General features: G+C 34.1%; 1 protein-coding gene across 3 annotated transcripts in view; it reads right to left on the bottom strand.

The window, feature by feature from the left end:
• EPHA6 (EPH receptor A6) overlaps nucleotides 1-24,016 on the bottom strand; it is a 925,594-nt gene that overhangs the window by 479,876 nt on the left and 421,702 nt on the right. For all 3 annotated transcript variants that reach the window (XM_055383472.2, XM_055383471.2, XM_019024873.4), the window contains exon 5: nucleotides 7,563-7,898. In XM_055383472.2, the coding sequence (XP_055239447.2) occupies nucleotides 7,563-7,898 (336 nt within the window). The remainder of the gene's footprint in view (nucleotides 1-7,562; nucleotides 7,899-24,016) is intronic.

Genomic DNA, 24,016 nt, shown 5'->3' with positions numbered 1-24,016 from the left:
TCTTTTCCCACTTTTTGAACAAAGGGTCCCGCATTTTTATTTTTCACTGGACATCATAAATTATTTATGTAGACGATTGACTGTTTTAGAATCTAAACGAAATAGAAAAGTGCAGAGGAATACACGGAAGAAAAAACACTCATCTAATGATGGTTTGTGGAATTTCTGCCTGATTAAAAGGTCAGCAATTAGTTTTTCAATCTTTGCAATTGAAATATTTTTAAGTATGAAGAAATTCACATTTTAATGATGATCAGAATAATCTGTCCACTTTGAAAATAATTTTGTTTTATTCTTTTTTTTTTTTTTTTTGAGACGGAGTCTCCCTCTGTCGCCGACTGGAGTGCAGAGGGGCGATCTCAGCTCACTGCAAGCTCCGCCTCCCGGGTTCAGGCTATTCTCCTGACTCAGCCTCCCTAGTAGCTGGGACTACAGGTGCCTGCAACCACGCCCGGCTAATTTTTTGTATTTTTAGTAGAGACGGGGTTTCACTGTGTTAGCCAGGACGGTCTCGATCTCCTGACCTCGTGATCCGCTTGCCTCGGCCTCCCAAAGTGCTGGGATTACAGGCGTGAGCCACTGTGCCCGGTCTTTTGTTTTATTCTTACACATTAATGCTATTTTAATCCTTATGGATATTTACTTCAAAGAGGCTTTTAGAAAATATCACAAATGGCCAGGTGCCGTGGCTCACGCCTGTAATCCCAGCACTTTGGGAGGCCGATGTGGGTGGAACATGAGGTCGGGAGTTCAAGATCAGCCTGGCCAACATGGTGAAACCCTGTCTCTACTAAAAACACAAAAAAATTAGCTAGGCATGGTGGTGGGCACCTGTAATCCCAGCTACTTGGGAGGCTGAGGCAGAGAATTGTCTGAACCCAGGAGGCAGAGGTTGCAGTGAGCCGAGATCATGCCACTGCACTCCAGCCTGGGGGACAAAGTGAGGCTCTGTCTAAAAAAAAAAAAAAGAAAAAAAAAGAAAATATCAAATATCACAAATAAACCCAGTGTTAAATATTAACAACATAATGAATCAGTTATCCAAATCATCTCATTCATTTTGTAGGCAGAGTTCAGTTAATGAAATCAAATTGGCATCCATTTTCAAACAAAGAACTATATTGAAAATGTGCCAGTTTGTTAGACATTTGCCTAACCATAAAGTAGAGCCTTATATCATATAATAGCTATAGATTATGTAGAATGTGATCATGCACACACTTAATTTCAATTTAGTTAAACATCTGCTAATCTGGTTTAATTTTATAGGATTTAAAGCATTTTACTAAAGAATCGTATGACTATTTTTTAATTTGTACAGATAAATGCCATTAAAATTGTTGATATAGTAGTAGAGGCACCAAAACAGCAATAAGGTCTTATTATTTTATGCTATATAAAATACTTAGTCACCTTTCCTGCAAAATGTGCAAATGAGAATTCCTCAGAGAACACAGCTGACGACTCTAAAAGCCAACTGCTCAAAATCAAGTTTAGGATTAAACACATTTCTTTAGCAATGTATGATCACAGAGAAAAATTGCTATTAAAGGATGGTTTAGTGTTGATTAAAATCCTTTGTTGAAAATGTAGGTATAGCACCAGAGGATTTAGTGAACATGAAATTTAGTATATGCTAAAGAATAAATATGCCATTAATACTTTCTTGTTACTTTCCAGACGTATTCCTGCTTGAATTTAAGGCTTTGACCTTTTTATATCCATTGCCTGTAATAGTCTTCTTTTATATAGTTACAAGATTTTCTCTTCAATTCGTGATCTGCTCAAGTGTCAAGTTATAGAGGTGTTTTTGGTTTCCTTGCATAAAACTAACCATTTATTTTCAAATCACTTACTCTGTTTAGTTCTTCCTCATGGGACCTATCACTTTTTAACACTAAAGTATAATGTCTGTAAAAGCAGGAACACTGTTAATTGTTTTTCTTTTTATTGCTATATTCCTAGAACACAGAACAATTCTTGCCAGAAGCTAAACAGTCAATAAATATTTTTTAATGAATTCAGCAAATGAAAAATTAACTCACACCATCTTCAATCTCTATTAATGCAGTGGGTAGAGATTTATTGTTATAGGCAATGTAAATGGAGGATATTCTTAGTCAATAACACATCATTCATGCCCTCAAGAAGCTTACATATTGGTGGAAAGGCAAATTATTAAAAAATATGATTATTGTCCAGTGAGATAGTGACACTGTAGTGTTTTACACAACTGTCTGAGAACAGTTGTTCAATTTCTACAGCTGCTGACTGGGAGCAGAGTTGCTGACCAACTCTCTGCAAACGAATTTCTAAAGTCTGAGGTCCTTTCCTATAGTATTCAATTACTCAAAAGATGTGTGTCACAAAAAGATGCTAGACTTGGAAGTAATTTGGTGTTTTTCAGGAGTGTAAACAAATTTTACAATCACCTAGATTATAATTTAATATTTGGCTGCACTATAATCATTATGCAATCACTACTAATCATGATTTAGTAATGATTAGCCAGTTTCACATTTCTTCCATAAATAAAACATTCAGTGCACTTTTCAGGGGCACAACATTTTTGTTGAAGACATAAATATTTTATACTTCAATATATCTAGCTTCTGAATATATAATTTGCCTATGTGTAAGAAATATGGAAAATACAAATAATACAGCATCTTTCTTAGTTAAAGTCAGGGTTATTACCTGTTTTAATAAACAAAATAAAACTTATCATGCCTCTGGCTTGTATTTCATATATATTTAGTAAGCATTTAAAACTTCCACACTTTTTTTTTTTTTTTTACTTTGAATAGTATTGCATAGGTTTTTCAAAGAATATTTGCTGTGAGCATTTTTGAAAACGCAGTGAGGACTGTGAGAGATGTTCAAAGATAAAATACATTAAAATGCAAATATAAAGATAAATGAATGTTTACACTATCCCTAATTACTTACTCCAGCAACATGTAAAAGGTTGGCATTTGAAATAGACTGTATTTCCAAAATCCAGTGAACTGTAAACCAAATAGACATCTCAAGTTTATAAATATATAGAGACTTTTGTTGATTTAAACATATTTTCAATGTCAGTTTAATTAGTTATTCCTGCTACAGTATGTACATGAAATCTGCAATCACAATGTGGGCCTAAGGCAGGCCTATACAGAATGGTCACTTAAGGGCAGAGATAGGAGTGCTGAGTGTATTTTTTAAGATACCAATGAATTGGACAACTTGCTTCTGACAATAATTGCTTTAAAGACCCTTTAGCAAGTATCAGCAGAATTGGTTTGTAATTTACCATGTCTTTCACTTTGAACATGGTCCCTAAAGGTTTTTGCACATGTCAGGATATCTACAAACACAATTTGTTTTGGGTCGACTATCCATGATTAACGTTTTCCTTTACTGTCTAAAACCTGAATAATTACTTTTTACTGAACTACACACCTTCGTTTTCCTATCATGCACTGAAGACTAAAATCAAATGTCTTCTGCATGTTGCTTTCTTGTTTTGCTCTCTAAATGAAACACCTTTCAAGACCATTTACATAAACTATGAAAACAGAAGGTTGCAAATATAGATCTTAGGAACTGTAGAAGTCAGTTAATTAAGATTTATTGCAAAGATTCCTTATGATGAAAGTCATAGTTTTAACTTCATAATCTTATTTATCAAACTAGACTCAGAATAATCAACGAATGTTTCTCCTAACTACATCTAAGTGGTTCTAAGTGATTTCAAACATTTTTTTTTACATTTGTTTAATTATAAACAGAGCAAACAATTAAGCCAGATTTGTTTAATGTGGTTTTCTTAGTATTTCTTAAATATGAGAAAAAATATATACATACAGTCAACTACATGAAAGAAAAAGCAAACCAATGCCAATTTATTTCATATCGATCTTCATGTTCCACAATGTGTATACATAGAGTAGGAAAAAATAATTAATATAACTGTCTATATTTTTTGGTCTCTAATATTTTTTCCATACTCATGTAAGTATGACTTCATGAGCAATCTTATTAGTCTGACTTCTTTTCCCTATCTGTGGCCCTGGAAAAATTCCAGCATCTTCTGACAGGTGGCTGATTCTTTAACTTGTTTCAGCTATTTGCAGATACCCATTCATTTTTCCAAATTTTAGATGAACTCTTTGGCTACTTCCCCAAATCCTGCTGTACTTCTATGATATGCTATCTTACATATGATCAGCCTCTAATTCCTCCATTATCCAACTTTTGCTTGGTTCCTTCCACTCAGAATGATTTCCCTTATATCAGCCTCATTTTACCTAATCACTTTCTATTTATCCCTCAGAACAGAACTTAATTTAAATGTTGCTTCCTCGGTAAGATGGCCCCCCACCTTATCCTCCAGATTTGGAGAATATATGCTTTCAGAGCACCCTAGGCTTCTCCTTAGCAGTACTTACTAGAGTACTAACTACATATCTGTGAAATTACCTGCTTATTAACTGCCTCCCACCAGACTTTAAGGTACATAAAGGCTCACTATCATACACAAGGAATACACTAAAAATATGTTAAATAAATTGAAAGTTTATGAATAACACTTATCAATTTTGCATTTTTGTACAAAAACAATATGTAACCTACAGAGAAGGTAAACCACTTTACTCTTGTCCTCTCAGTCCAATGAAATTGTAACGTGTTATCAGATAGTTTTTGCAATTGCCTCTTAAATCAGTTAAAAGAGAATTCTCAAAGATACTCCAAGTGGAGTGATGGGAAATTATTTCCTGTATTTGAAGCAATACAATTATTTTATTTTATTTATTAAGCAATACAAATATTTATTTACAACTGAACAAAATGGCATCAGTTGAAAGTTTGTTCTGAAACTTTCAGTTTGTATAAATTCTTTTTAAATTTAACACTACACTCTGACTCCTTTGGAAATGGAAAGGATATCTGATAGATCCACAGATTGAATAGTTCATAACATTACCCTTACCTGGAGTATCTGCATTTTCACAGATGTGATTCTCTAACTTTAGAATTTCAAGCACAAGAAGAGAGGGTCTTCTTGGTATCTCTCAAAATTATGACATGGAGGTAGATGCTTATATTTAAGGCTGGTCATAATAGTTTATCAGTATATACATGACAATATTTTAGTTGGTTTAGGACCTTTATGTACTTTCAAATAAAATATAAATATATTTCGATTATTTTAATATTTATATCTAAAACAAAATCAAATTAAATTAACAATAATCATTTCTTAATATTCAAAAAAGATAAATTATTGGAATAAATTGCTTAATGATATTATCTTTCCAGAATATATAGTTCCAATATATGTATACCACCTCTTAGTTCATGTTTGATATATATCTTTTTTCCATATAACGACGTACTTTTAATGAACTATCCCATTTTAAAAGTGAAAAACAACTTATATTTTATCCTTTTGATAAGCAGAGATGTGAACTAAATATACTCTTTTGTAATCCTAGAATGAAAGGCTACTGTATGCATGAAATTATGTAAGCACATTTACATATTTATTTTATTTAAAGTGACATATTGATTTTGTACACAAATTAAATTTTTTTCCCTGTAGCTAGATTGTATTTTTTGATAAGGTTGCGGCAATAAAAACCTTCAAAATCATCTGCTGAAGCAGAGAGGAACAGAAAACTCTCATCTACTTTATATTTAAGGTATATTTGACAAGATTTTGTTGATACTAAAGGAAAGAGGAAAAGAAAAGAGAAAATAGGAATTCTATTTTGAATAACCATAAAGCAAATTCTATGATGTGGAACTATGCTAAATGAAGAGGAAAATTACACAGTAAATATAAAGACTATGAGTGTACAATATTATATGGCTTTGCTTTATTTATTAGAGGTATTTCTGAAGATTATCAGCAAAGTGAATTTATGTATAATATCATGGAACACTAGGAAACTGACATTGGTCCAATCCACAGGGCTTGTGTGTGTGTGTGTGTGTGTGTGTGTGTGTGTGCAAGACATTTATCATGTACATGTCAATTTATCACGTATGTAGTGTCAGGTAACTATCACCACAATCAAGATATACAACTATCATCACAGTCCTCCCTCCTACCACTTCATAGCCACACTGCCCTCCTCCAAATCTCTAAGCCCTGGCAACCACTAATCTGTTTTCCATATCTGTAATTATATTATATCAAGAATATCATATGAGTGGAATCATACAGAATGCATCCTTTTGAAATAGGCTTTTCAGTCTGCACAGTGCCACTTTGTTCATTTTTATTGCTGAGTATTATCACAACACATTCAAATCAATGTATTTTATTTTAAATATGCTGCCATTGTGTATATTATGCTGAATTGTCTTTCTACATATTCATATGTTGAAGTCACAACCCCTAGGACCTCAGAATGAGATTGCATTTAGAAATGGGGGTCTCTAAAGAGTAATTAAGGTAAAATGAGATCATATGAGTGGGTCCTAATTCAATATGACTAATGTCCTCATAAGAAGAGAAGATTAGGAGATTAGACATAAGGAGGACAGACCTTGTGAAACCAAGGGAAAAGATGGCCACCTACAAACCAAGGACACAGGCCTCAGAACGAAATCAACAATGCTGACAGCTTGATTCTTCTAGCCTGCAAAGCTATGAGAAAATAAATTGTCTGTTGCTTAAGCCACACAGCCTGTCTTATTTGTTATGGCTGCCTTAGCAAACAAATGCAGTGTATAAAAATAGTTTTATCTTCATAAATTTTTCTCATATATGTGTTCATTTACAATACTTTCTACTATAAGGCAATAACTTGTGTGCCCATATAATTTATGAACACTTCTCAAAAGGAGTTTTAAAAATCTCGGAAGCTTTTCCTGTTTCCTGGTCTGCAATATAATTATGTTATGAAGGAATTAAAGAAAGTATATATTTGTAAAAATCATAGGAGTGTTTGTGCCTGACCATATTATAGTAAAAATCTATGATGTTATAAAGAGAACATTTAGCTGAATTCATCAGATTTCTGAACAGTTTAACTACTTTTCACAAACTTCACATAGATGATGACATTTGAACACATTTCTAAATTTTTCTGCTACTTAGAGTGGAACACAATTAAATATATTAGTTGGAATGCTTTCATAATATAGACATGAATTATAGTTTTAAAAATTCTTACTATTTGCTTTATTTGACATGCAAAAAGGATGGCAGCATAAGTGGGGCAATTGAAATTCAATTCATTTAATAACATTTTATTGATTTCTGACTTCTATTGGTAAGTAATATGGACTTACTCACTAAGATATATTGTTATATGATTATATAAAATACTTGAGTACATAAACAGTGGAGGGAAGCATTTCATCTTATTATTCATACTGCTGAGAAGTAATATAAAAATATCTTTCTGAGTTTTAGGAAAGAACAAGAACAACAACCAGTGCATTACCTCTGCAGTGTATAACGTATATGACTGCACAGCACCTGCAGTAAATATATGCCCAGGAGGGATATTTATGCATCAAAAGAAATTATGGGTCTGTTTTGAGAGAACAGCAGTGGAACTTACCATCTTGATCCGTGGTCACTGTAACAGCTGTGAATGGCTTGGGAGAAAAACTCAACTCAGAAACTCCATTCATTGCTTCTATTTCAAAGGTGTAATTCACGTGAGACACAAAGTCAAGTACTATCACGGAATTGTTGATCAGGCCTGTATGTCTTGGGATGAAGCGGAGTCCTCCACCACAGTCCTCACACTGGCTGGTGTCTAAGCCACATTTCTTACAGATTACACTGTATGTGAGATCTTTTCTCCCTCCTGTGTCACTTGGTGGGCTCCATTCCAAAATAAGGGCTGTTTCATTGATGTTAAAAACCACATTCCTAGGAGCTGAAGGTGGCCCTAGAGAAAAGCAATTAAAAAACAAATGTACATATATAGGACAATGAATTATGGCGCTAAAATGAAAACTTCATCAATAAACACTTGTTGCTCTTTTATGTTAGTTTGAACTCTTTTTCTAATGGGATCTATAATGATCACATGGTTAAAATAGCTCATTAGGTCTAGTAGGGAAGGAGTCTTGAGGAGTGAAGATCTATATCATAAATTTTTGGAGTATGAATTTCAATATTTAATATAAAAATCAGGATATCTGTAAAACATATGGTAATTACACCTTTTAAACTTGACAAAAAATATATAACAAAAATTATTTTAAATTATGTGATGGCTTTAATTACATCTTATTAATTATATCACCATTTTCAAAATTTGAAAAAAATAGTAACATACATATACAAAACACATTGTTGTAAGTTTTTAAGTCTTCATACTATAATTCATATGTAGATAAAATCCTCATTCATCACTTCCGAAAATCACTAAAAATCTGTTTGCCAAAGTTTGAGATTAAATGACCATAAATTTAGGGTGAGCAGATGATTTGGAAAAAGGAAAAATGAAATGAAAATTGAAGGCAACAAAAAACCTTTTATTAAGTCCTTGTCAATTTGATGTGATAAAAGCATTATATGGAAGGGATAAAAAGGGGCCACTGACAAGAAATGATGGCAGGACTTTCATTTAGATTAAGTTTACTAAACACAAGTAGGTGTGTCCTTTAAACTAAGCGTGGGCCTAAAAGAGACCCACACTATTCTCCTATTTGTCATAAAGACCTCGAAAACCAAGTCAGTCTAAGGAGGGGATGAGCATCTTCTTATTATTTTCCACAAAGATCACACTGTGTAGAGTGCTTGATAGCCGTTAATTACTCCAGCCTTTCCTTAAAATTGTGTGAATAATCCTATATACTTATCTGAGTCCTTCAAGCCTCAGTTTTATAATGTTCATTGAACAAATATTACCTGAATGTCTTCTAGGAGCCAGACACTATGCTAAGTACTATATGTGAAAAACCACAGAATCCGTATGCTGTGAGAGGCTATACTTATGAGAGATATTTAGAAAAATAATATACTATATAAATGACTGGTGAAACAACATTCATGCCATATTTTAGAACGCTTCATTTAAAAAAAATCTAAACCAATTCTCTAATTTCTGTTACCAAGAAACTCTGCTTAGAGCGTGGAAAGCAATGTCTCCCTAGCATTCGCTCCTAGAAATAAATTCAAGTTTTGATATAGGCTCCTTTTGGATTTCAAGCTACGGCCATTCATTCATTAAATATTTTATTTAGTGTCTACTATGTGGCAGATACTCTACTAGATCTTGGGCTTACAGAGATAAGACATGGTAGACATTATTCCTTCTCTCTTGTTATTTACATTTTGGTGGAGTGACTAGATATATGTAAGCGGATGAATAAAATTCAAATCATAATGTTTGCAATTACAAAAATTAGAAAGACAGGTGCTGAAATAAAAGCAATCAGGGGGACCCCTGTTTTAGGTAACATTCTGAGAAAGCCTCATAGAGGTGGTGAGGAGAATATGCAGAGGGGTGGGAAAAATATTAGGAATAGAAAGTATGCCATTCTTGTTCAGAAAGATCTTGAAATAACCATGGAACTGGCAGAAAGTCACTGTGGCTAGACTGCAGAGGGAGAATGCATGAAGTAAGATTTAAGGAACAGGAAGAAGCTAGATAATGCAGGACTGCTAGGCTCATTGGAATGAGTATGGATAGCTTTCTATGTACAACAGGAAGGGACCTCAGCTACCTATAGGTATATCACCTAGAAATGCAATGAATCATTTTTTCTAAAAGGTTGCTGGGTGCCTTGCTTTATGCCATTTCATATTCCATAGGGTTTACAGAAACGTCTACCTTCAGAAAGGCAAACATGAAGGGGATGATACACTAGAGAACAGGGATAAACGTAGCTTTTTACCTCCAACCTAGACTTAGTCTAGGAGATAATGATTCATTGTCATTATCATAATAATGTTTTCCGACACAATGACATATTCATATGGTTGGTCTTTTCTCTTATTTATAATGGAAAACAGGAATTATTATTCACTTATATTTTCATTCTAGGAAGAATATTATCAATTATGTTATGGGTGTCTATAAGTATATAACTGTCCGCCTGCAGATACTAAAAAAAACAAAAAAACAAAAAAAAAAAAACAAAAAAAACCCAAGAAGGCTGACACCCTTCTTACTCAAGGGCCCTCATACCAATTTGCATGATGATTAAATAGCTTTTTAATTGCTGTTAAATTATGCCAGCTAAACTGTGATTTCATGCAGATATTAAGCTGTAATGACATGCAGTGAATCATTTACTAAGATTTAGAACTTGGAACAAAGAGAGACAATTAATTCTAATCCTCAGATTCAACTAAATGATGTGTCACTGGGCTTTTATGAATGTGGCCTGACTGCTTTGTTATCATTTATAAATTATATAAACATTATGTGACACATTGAAAAAATAACATGGCAGCAATAATACTTTTGGAGACATCTGTATTGAAAACTCTCAGGTATTTCCTTATGTTGATTTTGTTTCTTTAAAAGAAACAACTAATTCACACAGAAAGAAAGCAATCTCCAGTCTTCACCCTCCAGACTAACTTCATAAGAAAAAGGCAATTATTCTGATTTGAAACTAGCTGTTTTTCAAGTCCATCATATAATAAACTACCTAAAAACTACAACTTAATTTCTATTAGTTATGCTACAATTTTATTTTCCACTAGCTTTTTTTTAACTAGAAAACACTTTTCTTTTGCTTCAATTTGAATTTCTACTTTATAATTTTAAAGAATAAAGGAACAGTGCTCTACCAGTAAAACTTATGAGATACTTATAGCAAGGCTGACTCTCCCTTACCAGAAAAACATCTGTCCCGGTAGGTCCCAATCTTCCTCTCAGAGTAGCAGAGGCCAGGTGTGCTATGATTTTTGTTTGTTTTATTTCATTTAAGCTTTTAATGTAAATTGTTTTTAAACATAACTGTGTTTCTCAAAATATGTCCTATGCAATCCTTCTAGTCCCATGAAATATCACACAAAAATCAGTTTGTTGCTCATATAAGACTCTTTTGGTGGATTGATGTGGAAACAAAATTAACACTATTTGCTTCACTTTGTTGAATCCAACATTTCCCAAAAATTTGTTCATAGAATCTTATTTTCCAAGGATCATCTAGAGGAATATTAGCATTCTGCAGAACATGCTTAAATAAAGTCTGACACAGAAGAAGAACAAGCTGAAGGGCCATATTTCAGTTGTCGCATCAACCAGTACAGATTTATGTTTCACGTTTATAATCATAAAAATATGTTAAACCCATAAACAAACAGGGGGATTTTTCATATGGGCTGAAAAGTGACTGCTCACCAATTAAGTCAATAACTAATCATAGTTTGCAGAGGTACTTTTTAAAATCTTAAGAATAATAAAAATTTCACCGAAATATCTGAAGATACCAAGTCATGAAAGACAATTGCATATTAAGCTATATTTAATCAGTTCTTAAGTTACTACCTTTGTTAATTTAATGACTGCCAAGAATGTAGTAGCACGGTTTATTAACAGAAAACAAATTTATTCATATTTCTGAGTTTACAAATGAGAGAAAAATAGTTCTATGCTAATCTGGGTTAAAGACAAGATTAAAGGAACACACTGAACCATTTAAAGATGCTTAGGTAAATGCTTTTACGTATCAGTGAATATCATATTCACTGATATGATATTGATACATACGTATCAATGAATTTCATATTCTCTTTCTCTAAATCACTTCTTTCTCTATCTATAGGTTTTGTTCATTAAATTTTTTCTATTTGGAAATGAATGGCAATCACAAAACTGGAGCTCCAATCTTAGCACAGGAAGGAACCATATCAGTATATTCAGATGAAGAAACGAGGTTCAGAAAAGGACAATAATTACATTAAGGTTATGCAGTCCATTAGTAGTAGAATGACAGCCAGTATTTATCTGTTTAGATTATTAAAAACTCTATTACATCATATTCAGCCTATAAATAGAAAATCTGACAAATATATATGAAAATGTACAGTTGACCCTTGAACAACATGCATTTTGAACTGCATGGGTCTACTTATATTGTGGAATCTTTTTCAATAAAAGTTAAACCAAGTGTGCCTGCTTCTCCTGCCTCCCCTTTCACCTCCTCCACTTTTTCTGCCTCTGCCACCCCTGAGACAGAAAGAACAAGCCCTTCTTTCTCTCCTCCTCCTCAGCTTACTCAACCTGAAGACAATGAGGGCAAAGACCTTCATCATGATCCACTTTCACTTAATAAATAGTGAATACATTTTATCTTCCTTTATGATTTTCTTAGTAACATTTTCTTTTCTCTTGCTTACTTTATTGTAATAATACAATAAATAATATGTAGCGTATAAAATGTATTAATCAACTGTTTATATTCTAAATACACTTTCTGTTCAACAGTAGGCTATTAGTAGTTAAGTTTGGGGTGAGCCAAAAGTTAGATGCAGGTTTGCAACAGCAAGTGGGGAGTGGATTGGTGCCCCTAACCCCCATGTTGTTCAAGGGTCTAGTGTATTTTTATATAGTTTTTTTGTTTTCAAAGTATTGTCAAATACACATTTTCAAAACATGCAAATTAGTAACTGATTATTGCCTTCCTATAGGAGACTCCCTTAAATAATGCTATTAGAGGGTTTAAATAATTTTATATACAGAAGAGCAACTGAAACTTAAGTTTTCAAAGTAAATATTACTCAAAATTCAGGAGTATGCACACTTCAAATCTTTTGCATTCCATATAGCAAAACGGATTGCTTCTGATTATCTTTGATATGCTTGCACCTACTTTTAGTAATTAAATTGATGCCTAAAACAAAACTTGTTATGCATTAATGTTTTCATAGTCCCATCAATCAGGATTTAGGTAACTTTTAGAAGTTATTTTATTTTTAAAATTAATAGTTAAAACAAGCAAACAAAAAATCTAATAGACCAAATACCATTCATTTCCAGAATAAAACCTAAACTTCTCAGCTTTGTCTACAAGTGTCTTCATACCAGGCCCCCGTCCATTCTTTAGCCTCTAGCTCCCTTTTGCCTTTGTACATACTGTTCCTGAATTGCCTTTACCGCCTTTTGCTCTCTAAAAATTCCTACTCACCCTTCATATTCTGATTTAGTTGTTACCTCCTTTGTGGCAACTCCTTGCTATCGTCTGTCAGAACTGATCACTTTTATACCTGGTAAGCATGTATTGAAAAAAACATAGCTAACTGTAAGGGGTGTACTTAATATTTCACATAATTTGTTCCACTCAATCATCACAATAACCCTGTAAAATGGTTATTAATATCCCCATTTTATAGAAGAGATGATTGACACTTAGCAAATAATGCACATATTACACTGAAGTAATTTTTTTCATAGGCACAAGTCTGCTAATCTAGCTTGAACTAAAGGTAACGTGTTTTAACTAAAGAAATGAATGCAATGCATAGTTTTGTGCAATTCTCTAAGAATTATATTGCACATAGTACAAATTTTGACAAGTATTGTAAAGCAGATAATTCAAGGTTATAATTTTTTAAGAGCCTAGTGCTACTAAGAACAGATCTATATTACATGAAAATTATTTGAAGCAGAGGGGAATGTTTATATTATGAAGACTGATATTAACTAATAAAGACCCATAAGAGAATAAGGTGCCACCATCTCTTTACCCATTAGGAGAGAATAAAAATTTCTCAAAATACAGTTCTCTAGACACTTGAAAACCTGAAAAGTAAGCATTTGCATCTTCAAGTTTCTATGCCATACAGCATGTACATAATTTTAGCTTGGGAAATTTCCAAAATGGTAGCTATCAACTATCCTTATCAATGCAAGAAGAAAACCTCAATATTAGTCCATAGAATAACTAATTGTAATAATTACAGAAATGTATTATAGATATGCAGATCAATAGTAAAAGTAAACATAATCACACGAATGAGAAAAAGAGCACTTAAATATAAATAAAATAATGAGGACCTGGCCTTAGATTTTTTGAGTTAAACATTATCCAGTTTCCCTAATACCATGGAAAAAATCATGCTCACTGACATATGGCCTTTTTCATGTTTGAGTAAATTACTTTTAGACAAGCATCCATTAGAAATGGAAAGAGAAATATGAAAAATCCGAGCACTGTCATAATTTCAGAGGGAAAAGCAAAACAATTAATGAATAAATTCAAGCAAATTAATAAACTTTCCTCAAAATGCATAACATTGTAGCAACAATTATGGATGTTCTGTTTCAAATTATGAATGATTTCTTGATAATGATCTGTTTTGTACAAACAGATGATATTGAGTGGGACAATTCTTTCTGAGATACAACTGCAGAGGTCAGGAATAAAGACATACTGGCAACAAGTGGTAACTCGATTCTCCAACATCGGCAGAATGGCCACTTAATAATTCCTCTTATAGAGGAAACTCTCTCAGATTATTTGATAAAAGAACCTCTGCTGAAATGTAAATTAAAGTATATGTGTTTAGGCAACTCCATCAAACTCAAGTGATATCTATCAGTAATCTATAATTGGGGAAATGAGGATTCATTACATATAGGTGTCTATTCAGTAGTGTAAGGGTTATTTTAATTTTAAAAATACAGCATTGCAATATATGAAGTGAATATTTAAGTTATTTTTATGATAAGTGAAATCTAAAATATAACAGCTTGCTTGAGGTAAAAAAAAAAACAAAAACAAAAAAAACAAACTGTCGTTGCAATTTCTCCCTTTCTAGGCTCTGCAAAATTGTGAATGCTGCATTGTCTGTACAATGAGTCACCTAAACAATCAGCTGTCCTTTTGAATTTCAGTTGTGAGATGGAAAAGCAAGAGGGCCAAAATGTTTTTCTTTATGCAAAACTTACATTTAAGAAAAAGAGAAAAAAGGTAAAGAGATGGCGGGGGAAGAAGAGATAACAAGCAGAACAGGGATGCTTGGATTGTGAGCATCCTGAGCATACCTAGGAGCGGCGATGTGGCTAGAGCAGCTGAAAAGAGGAAAGAATACTTCTCCAACTACATCTCAACCACCATTTGCTCTACGCAGAGTAAGAGTGAGAGAATAATAATTTTCTCAAGTGGCCAATTATTCCAGCACTAAAGAAACCATGATTTACACTGTTAGCCTTAGAGCAAATGTAAATTCAAGTTTTATGCTTTCTTCCCAATCATTGTCACTGTATATCAAACATAAAGACTTGATATTTGCCTGTGTATTAAGAATGAAGTTGTAGCAAAATGTTTTCACTCATAGGTATTTGTTTGATTGCATATTTAGATAAAACAATACAAAAGAAATTCCTAAGGGTATGCATTAGAATTACCCATGTGTATGACTTACATTTTATGTTTGAACTTTTCTAAGTAGGCAACATAAATGTTTGTTAAATGCGTTAATATTCCAGCACCTGTTTAATAGTTTTAAAAGACAATTTCTCTATTGATTTAAATACATGAAAAACATCAAAGTAAAAGTGCTAAGACCATGGGATTTTGTTTTTTCTAACCTCTCACTCACCCACCTATTAGACTCTTACGTCATTCCTCTCCATCTTCTCCTACTTTGTGTTTTCTGCTTGACAAGTACTTTTAAAATAACTCTTATTTGCCTACTTTGTTTCTCCAACCTCAGTGACTATTTTTCCCTTTTGGCCTGGAAAAGCCTTGGACAGTTATTTTGATAACAGACTTCTTGGCAGATAACAGGATCTCCGGTACTCCAAACTGCTCCCAGAGGCAGCCCTAATTGACCAAGACCTGATAGTGTGGAGTGTCCTCCACAGCTTATTCTTTAAAGTGCAGAGCATATATTTAATGAGTCACCTGAGAAAAAAATTAAGAGGATATTAAATATATTAAAATATTAGATAAAACATTCAGCTTTCTTTTTAAATTTCTTATTCCTAATTTTTAAAATATATTTTTCAGTTAATGCAAAAGAAACACAATGAATTTTTAAAAAGAAAACAACAATGACAACAATAAAAAGAAAAACAAGGAAGCCCAAACCCGTAGGTATGTAACTGGTATAACTGGAATAACTGGATTGAGATCCAGACTGTTTGAGAAATCCTGGTAAAGTTAAAGTTGGTTAGGGAGAGACAGACCAAGCCTGGACCTTGGATGTCCTTAGATTGACTTATAATTTTGGCAAAGAAGGGTTGTAGATGTGAAAGGCTATAAGCAGCAGTGGGGATATGATCAAAGTTTTTCATTGTTATTGTTGTTCTTTTAGAAATAATACTTTCTAATAATTTGGAAGATATTTAGGAAGGATGGAAGACTAAAGGAAGGAAAGTTGCTAGGAGATTGTTAAATTAGCCCAAAGGAAAGTTGAGAGTCTTAACTAAAAGGATAAGGCCAGGAATTTACAAGAAGGAATGGATAGAAGAAATGCTAAAAAGTAGAACTGAAAGGCTATTTTGAAGTCAGGGGTAGGGGTTATGACTTAAGCTTCATGGCTTAGATGGGTGGATTGATGATGATTCATCAGGACACAGAAACAAAAGCTAGGCTTGATAAGCAGTCTGAGAGAGAAAGCAATAATACTGGCTAACTCAGGTTGAGCTTGAGATTATTAGTTATTCATTCATCAGGTTCTTAGTGTCTACTATATGCCAGGTACCTTGTAGTCTCTTGTGGACAGAATGACAATAAATGAGGAAGCAAGTATATAAATAAACCAAGTATTTTCAAAGAATGATATAATCTATAAAAAAGAAAGCACAATGACATAAAAAGGAGTAACTGCGAATAATTTTATTTTGAGGGGGCAGTCAGGAAATGTCTGCCCTAAAAGCTGATATTTGATTCTGAATAGCAAAAATAAAACCTACGGAAGGAGCATTTCAAGTAGAGGAAACTGCTGGCACTGAGAATGAACACAAGTTCAGCATCTTTGAGGTCCAGGAGTTTGGTAATCAAGGGGAGTATGCTATAATATAAGGTCAGAGATGCGGGCAGGTTTCCATAGGACATACAGGTTGTCAGATCCCACAATCAGTTGTCTAGAAGACTTTGCACCTCAGGAGAGAAGACTGAGATATGGATAAAAATATGGGCATCATCTATCTACAGGTGACATTTGAAATTATGGGAGTTAAGGAGAACATATGAAAAGATAAAAGGGCAATAAAAAGAACATGGGAAAATTTAATATTTAACAGGTGAGCAAAAGAAGAATCATCAATGGTGATAAACAAAATGATCAGAAAATTAGGAGGGTGAAACAGAGATTGCAATGTCTGAGATTAAAAGGGAACAGGAAGTTGCAAGAAAAAAAGAATGATCAACAGGATAAGTGTCATGAATAACAGGACAAAAAATGTTTCTAATACAAAATGTCAATGAAGATCATTGGTGAATTTTTCTTATGCAGTTTACTAGAAGTAGTAGAAACAAAATCTTCTTGCAGTAGAGTGAATGGGAACATCTAAATGCAACAGAGTAAAAAGCAAATGAAAAGTGAAAAGTAGACATAGCCAATGACGATGATTTTTCCAAGGTATTTGTTTACAGAAGAGAAAAATTGGACTGGGAGCATTTTTTTTTATAATATAAATTTGAATATATACTATAGGTTCTAAGGAAGGAGTTAGCAGAAACAAAAAATTCAGTAGAGGAGATAAACAAAAACAGCTAGGCCCAACAGAAAATTGAAAGATCAGATCATCCCCCAACAATTGGAAGGATTAGCTTTGAATGTGAGACATAATTTTCTTTAGACTGTAGCCATTTGAGACACCTAATAATCTTTATGTGAATAAATTGGGATTATAAAATAAAAAGACACCATCTCTACAAACCCAAAGAAATTTGTAAAACTCTTAATGGTAAAATCTCATGCTGTGTTGTACTAGAAAAATTTTAGGTTTGTTGCTGTTGTTTTGAGAAAATCACTAAGGAACTGGGCTTCTTAGCATCCTTAAAATCTTATCATTTATATGATTGCCTCCTATACCTATCTATGAAATTTTCACCTACTAGGCCATTTACTGGACAAATATTTTGGTTACTCATTTCCACAATTTTAGTTCTTCATTTTATTAATCATACATTCAAAATGGTTTCATCACACACTTGAAATTTTTAGTTACTTTTCTCTCTACCCCTGACACCAAAAAATGTTTCCTTTTAAATCCCTAGAAGGTTCTCTGAAAGCACGGTTTTAAATGCTAAGATTGACCAAGACACCAGATAGTGATGGGAATGACTGATGATCTAAATTCCAACCCTTAGATAATACACCATAAGAATAAAGGAAATAAATAATGGCAAATTCATAGAAATACAATATCTAGCATGGAGAGAATGCATATCTATTAAAATATTGCTACTGTTTGTGGTTAATGAAAAACAGGAAAGATTGACTGCTTGTTCGATTCCTGGCCCCAAAAGTTCTATATCGTGCTGGACTTACCATGAACCTCTTAAGTGTAATTGTTCAACAACCTCTTAACTTGTCATTTTTCTGATCTTCTTCCCCAACAATCTCATCTTTTAAGTTTTAGAAGACATAATGTTTTGAAGTTTATGGTACTTGCTTTTTTTTTTTTGCATATATTGTAATAACTGCTAGGGTCACTCCATACTAATCAAAGTATGATTCAGACTACTTCACTGATATTGATGGAGTAGGCAGCTAGGCAGACATGAACAGGGCAGGAGAGGGCCCTCCACCCCAGGAATGTCAGGCAATGACCAGGTGATGGTCAGGTGGCTGTTAAACTAGCTCTCTAAAACAATAATTGGTGGCAGCTGGTGCCAGGGAACAGTGGCCTCCCAATAGATAGAAAACACCTGAAGCTGGTGATCAGCTGCTTACCAATAAGATCTCAGGAATTGGACGAGTGGGCTCAAGCAGGTACATAAGAGGCAAAATTGCAGAGTTTGACCGGTATATGACCTTCCCCTAGAAACACTCAGTAAGAAAAAATGACTCCAGTGAACATGTGCACAACTTCAGTAAACACACTGTGCATGTGGCCCCTCCCGAGTGCCAGCAGGCCACTGTGCATGAAGACAGCCAGCCCAAGGGAAGAATCAGGAGAGAAGAAACAGAAACCCTGGAACCATGCCAATGTATATAACCTCAAGTAAAGGGCCAAATGAGGCAGCTGGAACTGTCAAGGTGCCTGCTTGGCCCTCTTCCAAGTGTACTTTCTTTTGTTCCTGTTCCAAAAACATTTTAATAAACTTTCACTCCTGTTCTAAAACTTGCCTTGGTCTCATACTGACTTATGCCCCTCAGCCAAATTCTTTCCTATGAGGAGGTAGGAATCAAGTCGCTGCAGGCCTGTTAGATTTGCCACTGCTAACAATATCAGATGATAGGCTTAGAGGTGCAGGACTTAATATATTTTGTGAAAAGGTCTTAGGCATTCAGTATATTATTATCATTATTGTTTTTAGTTTGCAGGAATACAAATGATGGAAGCTGTGAACCTGACAAAATGGCATCAACATAAAATTTCTAATAGTTTGAATTTTAACTTACCAGACACTCTTTCAAAATGAATTGTAAGAGACCAGCTTTCTTTTTAATTCAACAAGCATTTATATAGCACCCATTATGTACAAGGTACTGTTTTTAGCACTTTTCAAATATTAACTCATTTAAATCATTGTGACAGCAGTATGAGGTATGTATTGTTATCAATACAGATGGTACAACTGGAGTCAAGAGAAGTTAAATAATTTACCCAACCTTACATATCTAATAAATGCTTTTGGGGTTCAGAAAATCACACCCTAAAATATGGTCCTTTGGCATGTGGAGTTCTTTGAATTAGAGGAAACTGCAAGGCCTCAGAAATAAACCTCAAAACCAAAATCTCTCTCTGACCTTTCCTGTCAACCTGTCTCTCTGATCCCCTTTCATTCCCACAGCACAAATAGGGGATTTCTCTGAAGTTTCTTTATTTGTTTAAGGGAACTTCATCCAGAAGAAATGCATTGTCTTAAAAGCCCTTCCCTAGGAGTCTTGTCAAACAACCAGCAAAAATTAACCACTGGAAAAAAGAAACGACTATAAGTCATCACCAAGCCCAGAAAGACATTTCATCTATTCTTCTGAGGGCAGCTCCTAGGGATTACCTGAGATACTTTATCTGCATAATAATACTATTTTTCTTCATACTAAAGTTCCACCCTTCATCTTCTTCACCACCTCCCTCAGACCTCAGAGGAACTTTCTCCCAGGCCATTGTTCCTTGGGTGCACTCATTTCTCCTAAAAATCACTTACTATCCCTCCAATTGTCTACATGCCTCATTTCCTTTCCCCTACAAAGAGGGTATATAAACCTCACCATCTGGACCTTCTACAAGTCTCATGTTTTATATGCCCCCCCACCATGCTTATGCACATTAATACATTTCTACGCATTTTTCTACTCTTAATCTGGCTATTGTCAGTTCATATCAGTAAACATTCAGAGAGGGTGAAAGAGTAGCTTTCCGTTTGCTCCTATATCACCAAGATTCGCTCTGAGAAAATCTGGCTTTAAAAGACAGTGAACTCAGCATGAAGCTGAGTCTTTGCCAAACAAAGTAAGTAAGCTCTTAAAGAAGTAGAAGAGAGAAGCCTTGAGAAAGAAAGCTTCCTGGGTCTGGACTAGGAAAACTGGACTAAAGCTCTATATTTCACTTTTCTTTGGGGGTTCTCTCTTTGGATCACTGATAACGATATAGGAAATCAAATTATGCCCTCCAAAATATGACTGGAGGAGAGCAGAATATGTCACCCTAAAATATGGCTATAGGAGACCAGAATACGCCACTCAAAAATATGCCTCTTTGGCATAAGTATTATTTTGAGTCATTTTATTTGAGAAACTGCAGACACAGTAGCAGCTCTGAAAACAAAGTAGAAATCACCCTTTTCTATGGAAAATTTATATCTACAAAGGAAATCTCCATTTGCAAGTGTATCTCTCTGTCTTCTCAGGAAGAGAAGGATCACTAAGTCACTAGAAACTCTTATCCATGAAGAAGGCACTTACTTAAATCAACATAACAAATCCTATCCTGGTTTACTGTGATTTTACCTCCCCATTACTGCTCCGCCACCCAAAACTCTTCTTTCTTTGCTGCAGCTGAAGATGGTATTTAAACCTAAACTCAAAGCTACCTCTTTGAGATTTACTCATTCCCTAGGTATGTCCAATGTATATAAGAGGTACATGTTAGTAAATTACTGTTTGCTTTTCTCTTTCTAATCTCTTTTGTTACTGGAGTCTGTCTCAACTAAGAACTATGAAGCATAGAAGGAAAATTATTTTTCCTGCCCTATAGCAACAATGGCATGCTCTTCCCTGTCTAAAATTCTGCCCAGCCATGACAGAATTAAACCTTTCTTTGCTTCTACTTTGTATAAACAAGGTAGGCTAGCATTTCTGAAATATAATTTATAATATTAAGCATTAAAAAGGAAATTAGAAATGATAGAAAATTCAAGTGACATAAAATGATGTGGAAAAATACACATATCTGATTCAAAAATGACTGACAAGCTTATCACATTCATAGACCTTGTTGTAGCCCATATTTATTTTTCTTTGACTAGTTTGTCATGCTGAATAACTCTAAGCCTTCTCAATTATTGACTATACTACTTTACTAAAGGGTTACATTGATGGGAACTTATTTCCTCAATTTACCAATTTTCTATTTATAGCCTCCTAAGAAAATAAAAAGATATTTTCCTCTAACACTTAGAAAGCTCCATTCAGTTTCCTACATAGGTTTTGAGGGATACATGCCTGACAGGTCTGTAACTATTTGAAATATCACAAACTACCTAAATTGTAGTATGTTGTCCATACTATATATAATACTATTCAGTAACCACACAAGAAAGATTGCATGTATAGTAATAGGAAGATTTGTCTGCTAAAAACTTTTTTCCATAAGTGAGAAATTATATTCAGAAGTTTTATTTTGCTATTTATAAATTTAAAATATGTTCACAGGAAAAAAAATACCTAAGTAGCAATTTTCTAGGCTGTAATTTTCTGAAGAAAGCAGTCACTTAGCATTTACAATCAGAAAGCCAAAATTACATCTACTAATGAATAGCAACAATGAATGTATTACATTTTTATTAAATGTGTTCCATAAAAATATTTTATAAGGAAGTCTATAGTAATACAGACAAATCTATGAACTGCAGTAGTTAAGTTTAAAAAATTGGGACATCTGTAAGAAATGCCTCTAAGAAATATGTGACATTACATAAGTCTAGTTTTGCTTCCATGGAAGTAAATAAAATAAGCAAAATTTTGGTACCAATTCATCACCAGGAAGGGCAAATGTTCACCTTAATATCTGACTTATGTAACTGATAAATAAAAATAAAAGCAAACAAAAACATAAAGTGGAGAAAGGACACCTTATTCAACAAATGGTGCTGGGACAATTGGCAAGCCACATGTAGAAGAATGAGACAGGATCCTCATCTCTCACCTTACACAAAAATCAAATCAATATAGATCAAAGACTTAAATCTAAGTTCTGAAACCATAAAAATTCTAGAAGATAACATCAGAAAAATTCTTCTCAACATTGGCTTATGCAAAGAGTTTATGACCAAGAACCCAAAAGCAAATGCAATGAAAACCAAAGACAAATAGATAAGACCTAATTAAACTAAAAAGCTTTCACACAGCAAAAGAAATAATCAGCAGAGTTAATGGACAACCCACAGAGCAGGAGGAAATATTTGCAAACTATGCATCCAACAAAGGAACTCAATCTGCGAGGAACTCAAACAAATCAGCAAGAAAAAAAACCAAATAATCCCATCAAAAAGTTGGCAAAGGACATGGATAGACAATTCTCAAAAGAAGATACACAAACTGCCAACAGACATATGAAAAAATGCTCAACATCACTAATTATCAAGGAAATGCAAATCAAAACCACAATGCGATACCACCTTACTCCTGCAAGAATGGCCATAATTAAGAAATCAAACAATCATAAATGTTGATGTGGATGTGGTGAAAAGCAAACACTTACACTGCTGGTGGGAACGTAAACCAGTACAACTACCACGGATAACGGTATGGAGATTCCTTAAAGAACTAAAAGGAGAACTATCATTTGATCCAGCAATCCCCCCTACTAGCTATCTATCTACCCAGAGGAAAAGATGTCATTATTTGACACTTGTGCATGCATGTTTATAGGAGCACAACTTGCAATTGCAAAAAAATATTGAACCAGTCCAAATGCCCATCAGCTAATAAGTGGATAAAGAAAATGTGACATATATATATATAACATTTATATGACATTTACATTATATATATATACATACACACACACACACACACACACACACACACACACACACACACCATAGAATGCTACTCAGCAATAAAAAGGAACAAAATAATGGTATTTGCAGCAACCTGGAGTTGGAGACCATTATTCTAAGTGAAGTAATTCAGGAATGGCAAACCAAACATCATATGTTCTCACATAACTGGTGGCTAAGGTATGAGGAGCAACAACATAAGAATGATATAATGGAATTTGGGAACTCAGTGGAGAAGGATGGGAGGGTAGTGAGTGATAAAAGACTACACATTGAGTACAGCGTACACTGCTCGAGTGATGGGTGCACCAAAATCTCAGAAATCACCACTAAAGAACTTCCCCCATGCAACCAAACACCACCTGTTCCCCAAAAACTATTGTTATAAAAATAAAAATTAAATAAAATCCGAATTCCACAACCTACTGAACAGACCCCCTCATGGCCAAGCTTACCCCAGAGAAACCTTAAAACTGAGATCCCGACTATGATGATGAGATGAGAGGCTGGACACACCTCCCTCCTTCACTACCATTAAGCTTCCTTCCTTAAGGGTTAAAGAGAAGCCAGCCCTTTTTAAAGACCCACTCCACCGCTGATATCAACTATCTGATGCTGCCCCTACCTTTCTGTGGTTTAGACATAACAAATAACCAGCTTCCTTCCTGATAAGAGACCATCAACCACGGAGTAGTTC

Source organism: Gorilla gorilla, chromosome 2 (genome assembly GCF_029281585.2).
Source record: "Gorilla gorilla gorilla isolate KB3781 chromosome 2, NHGRI_mGorGor1-v2.1_pri, whole genome shotgun sequence".
Taxonomy (NCBI): domain Eukaryota; kingdom Metazoa; phylum Chordata; class Mammalia; order Primates; family Hominidae; genus Gorilla; species Gorilla gorilla.
Note: the sequence above shows the minus strand (reverse complement) of the source record. Positions and strands in the feature narration are given on the sequence as shown.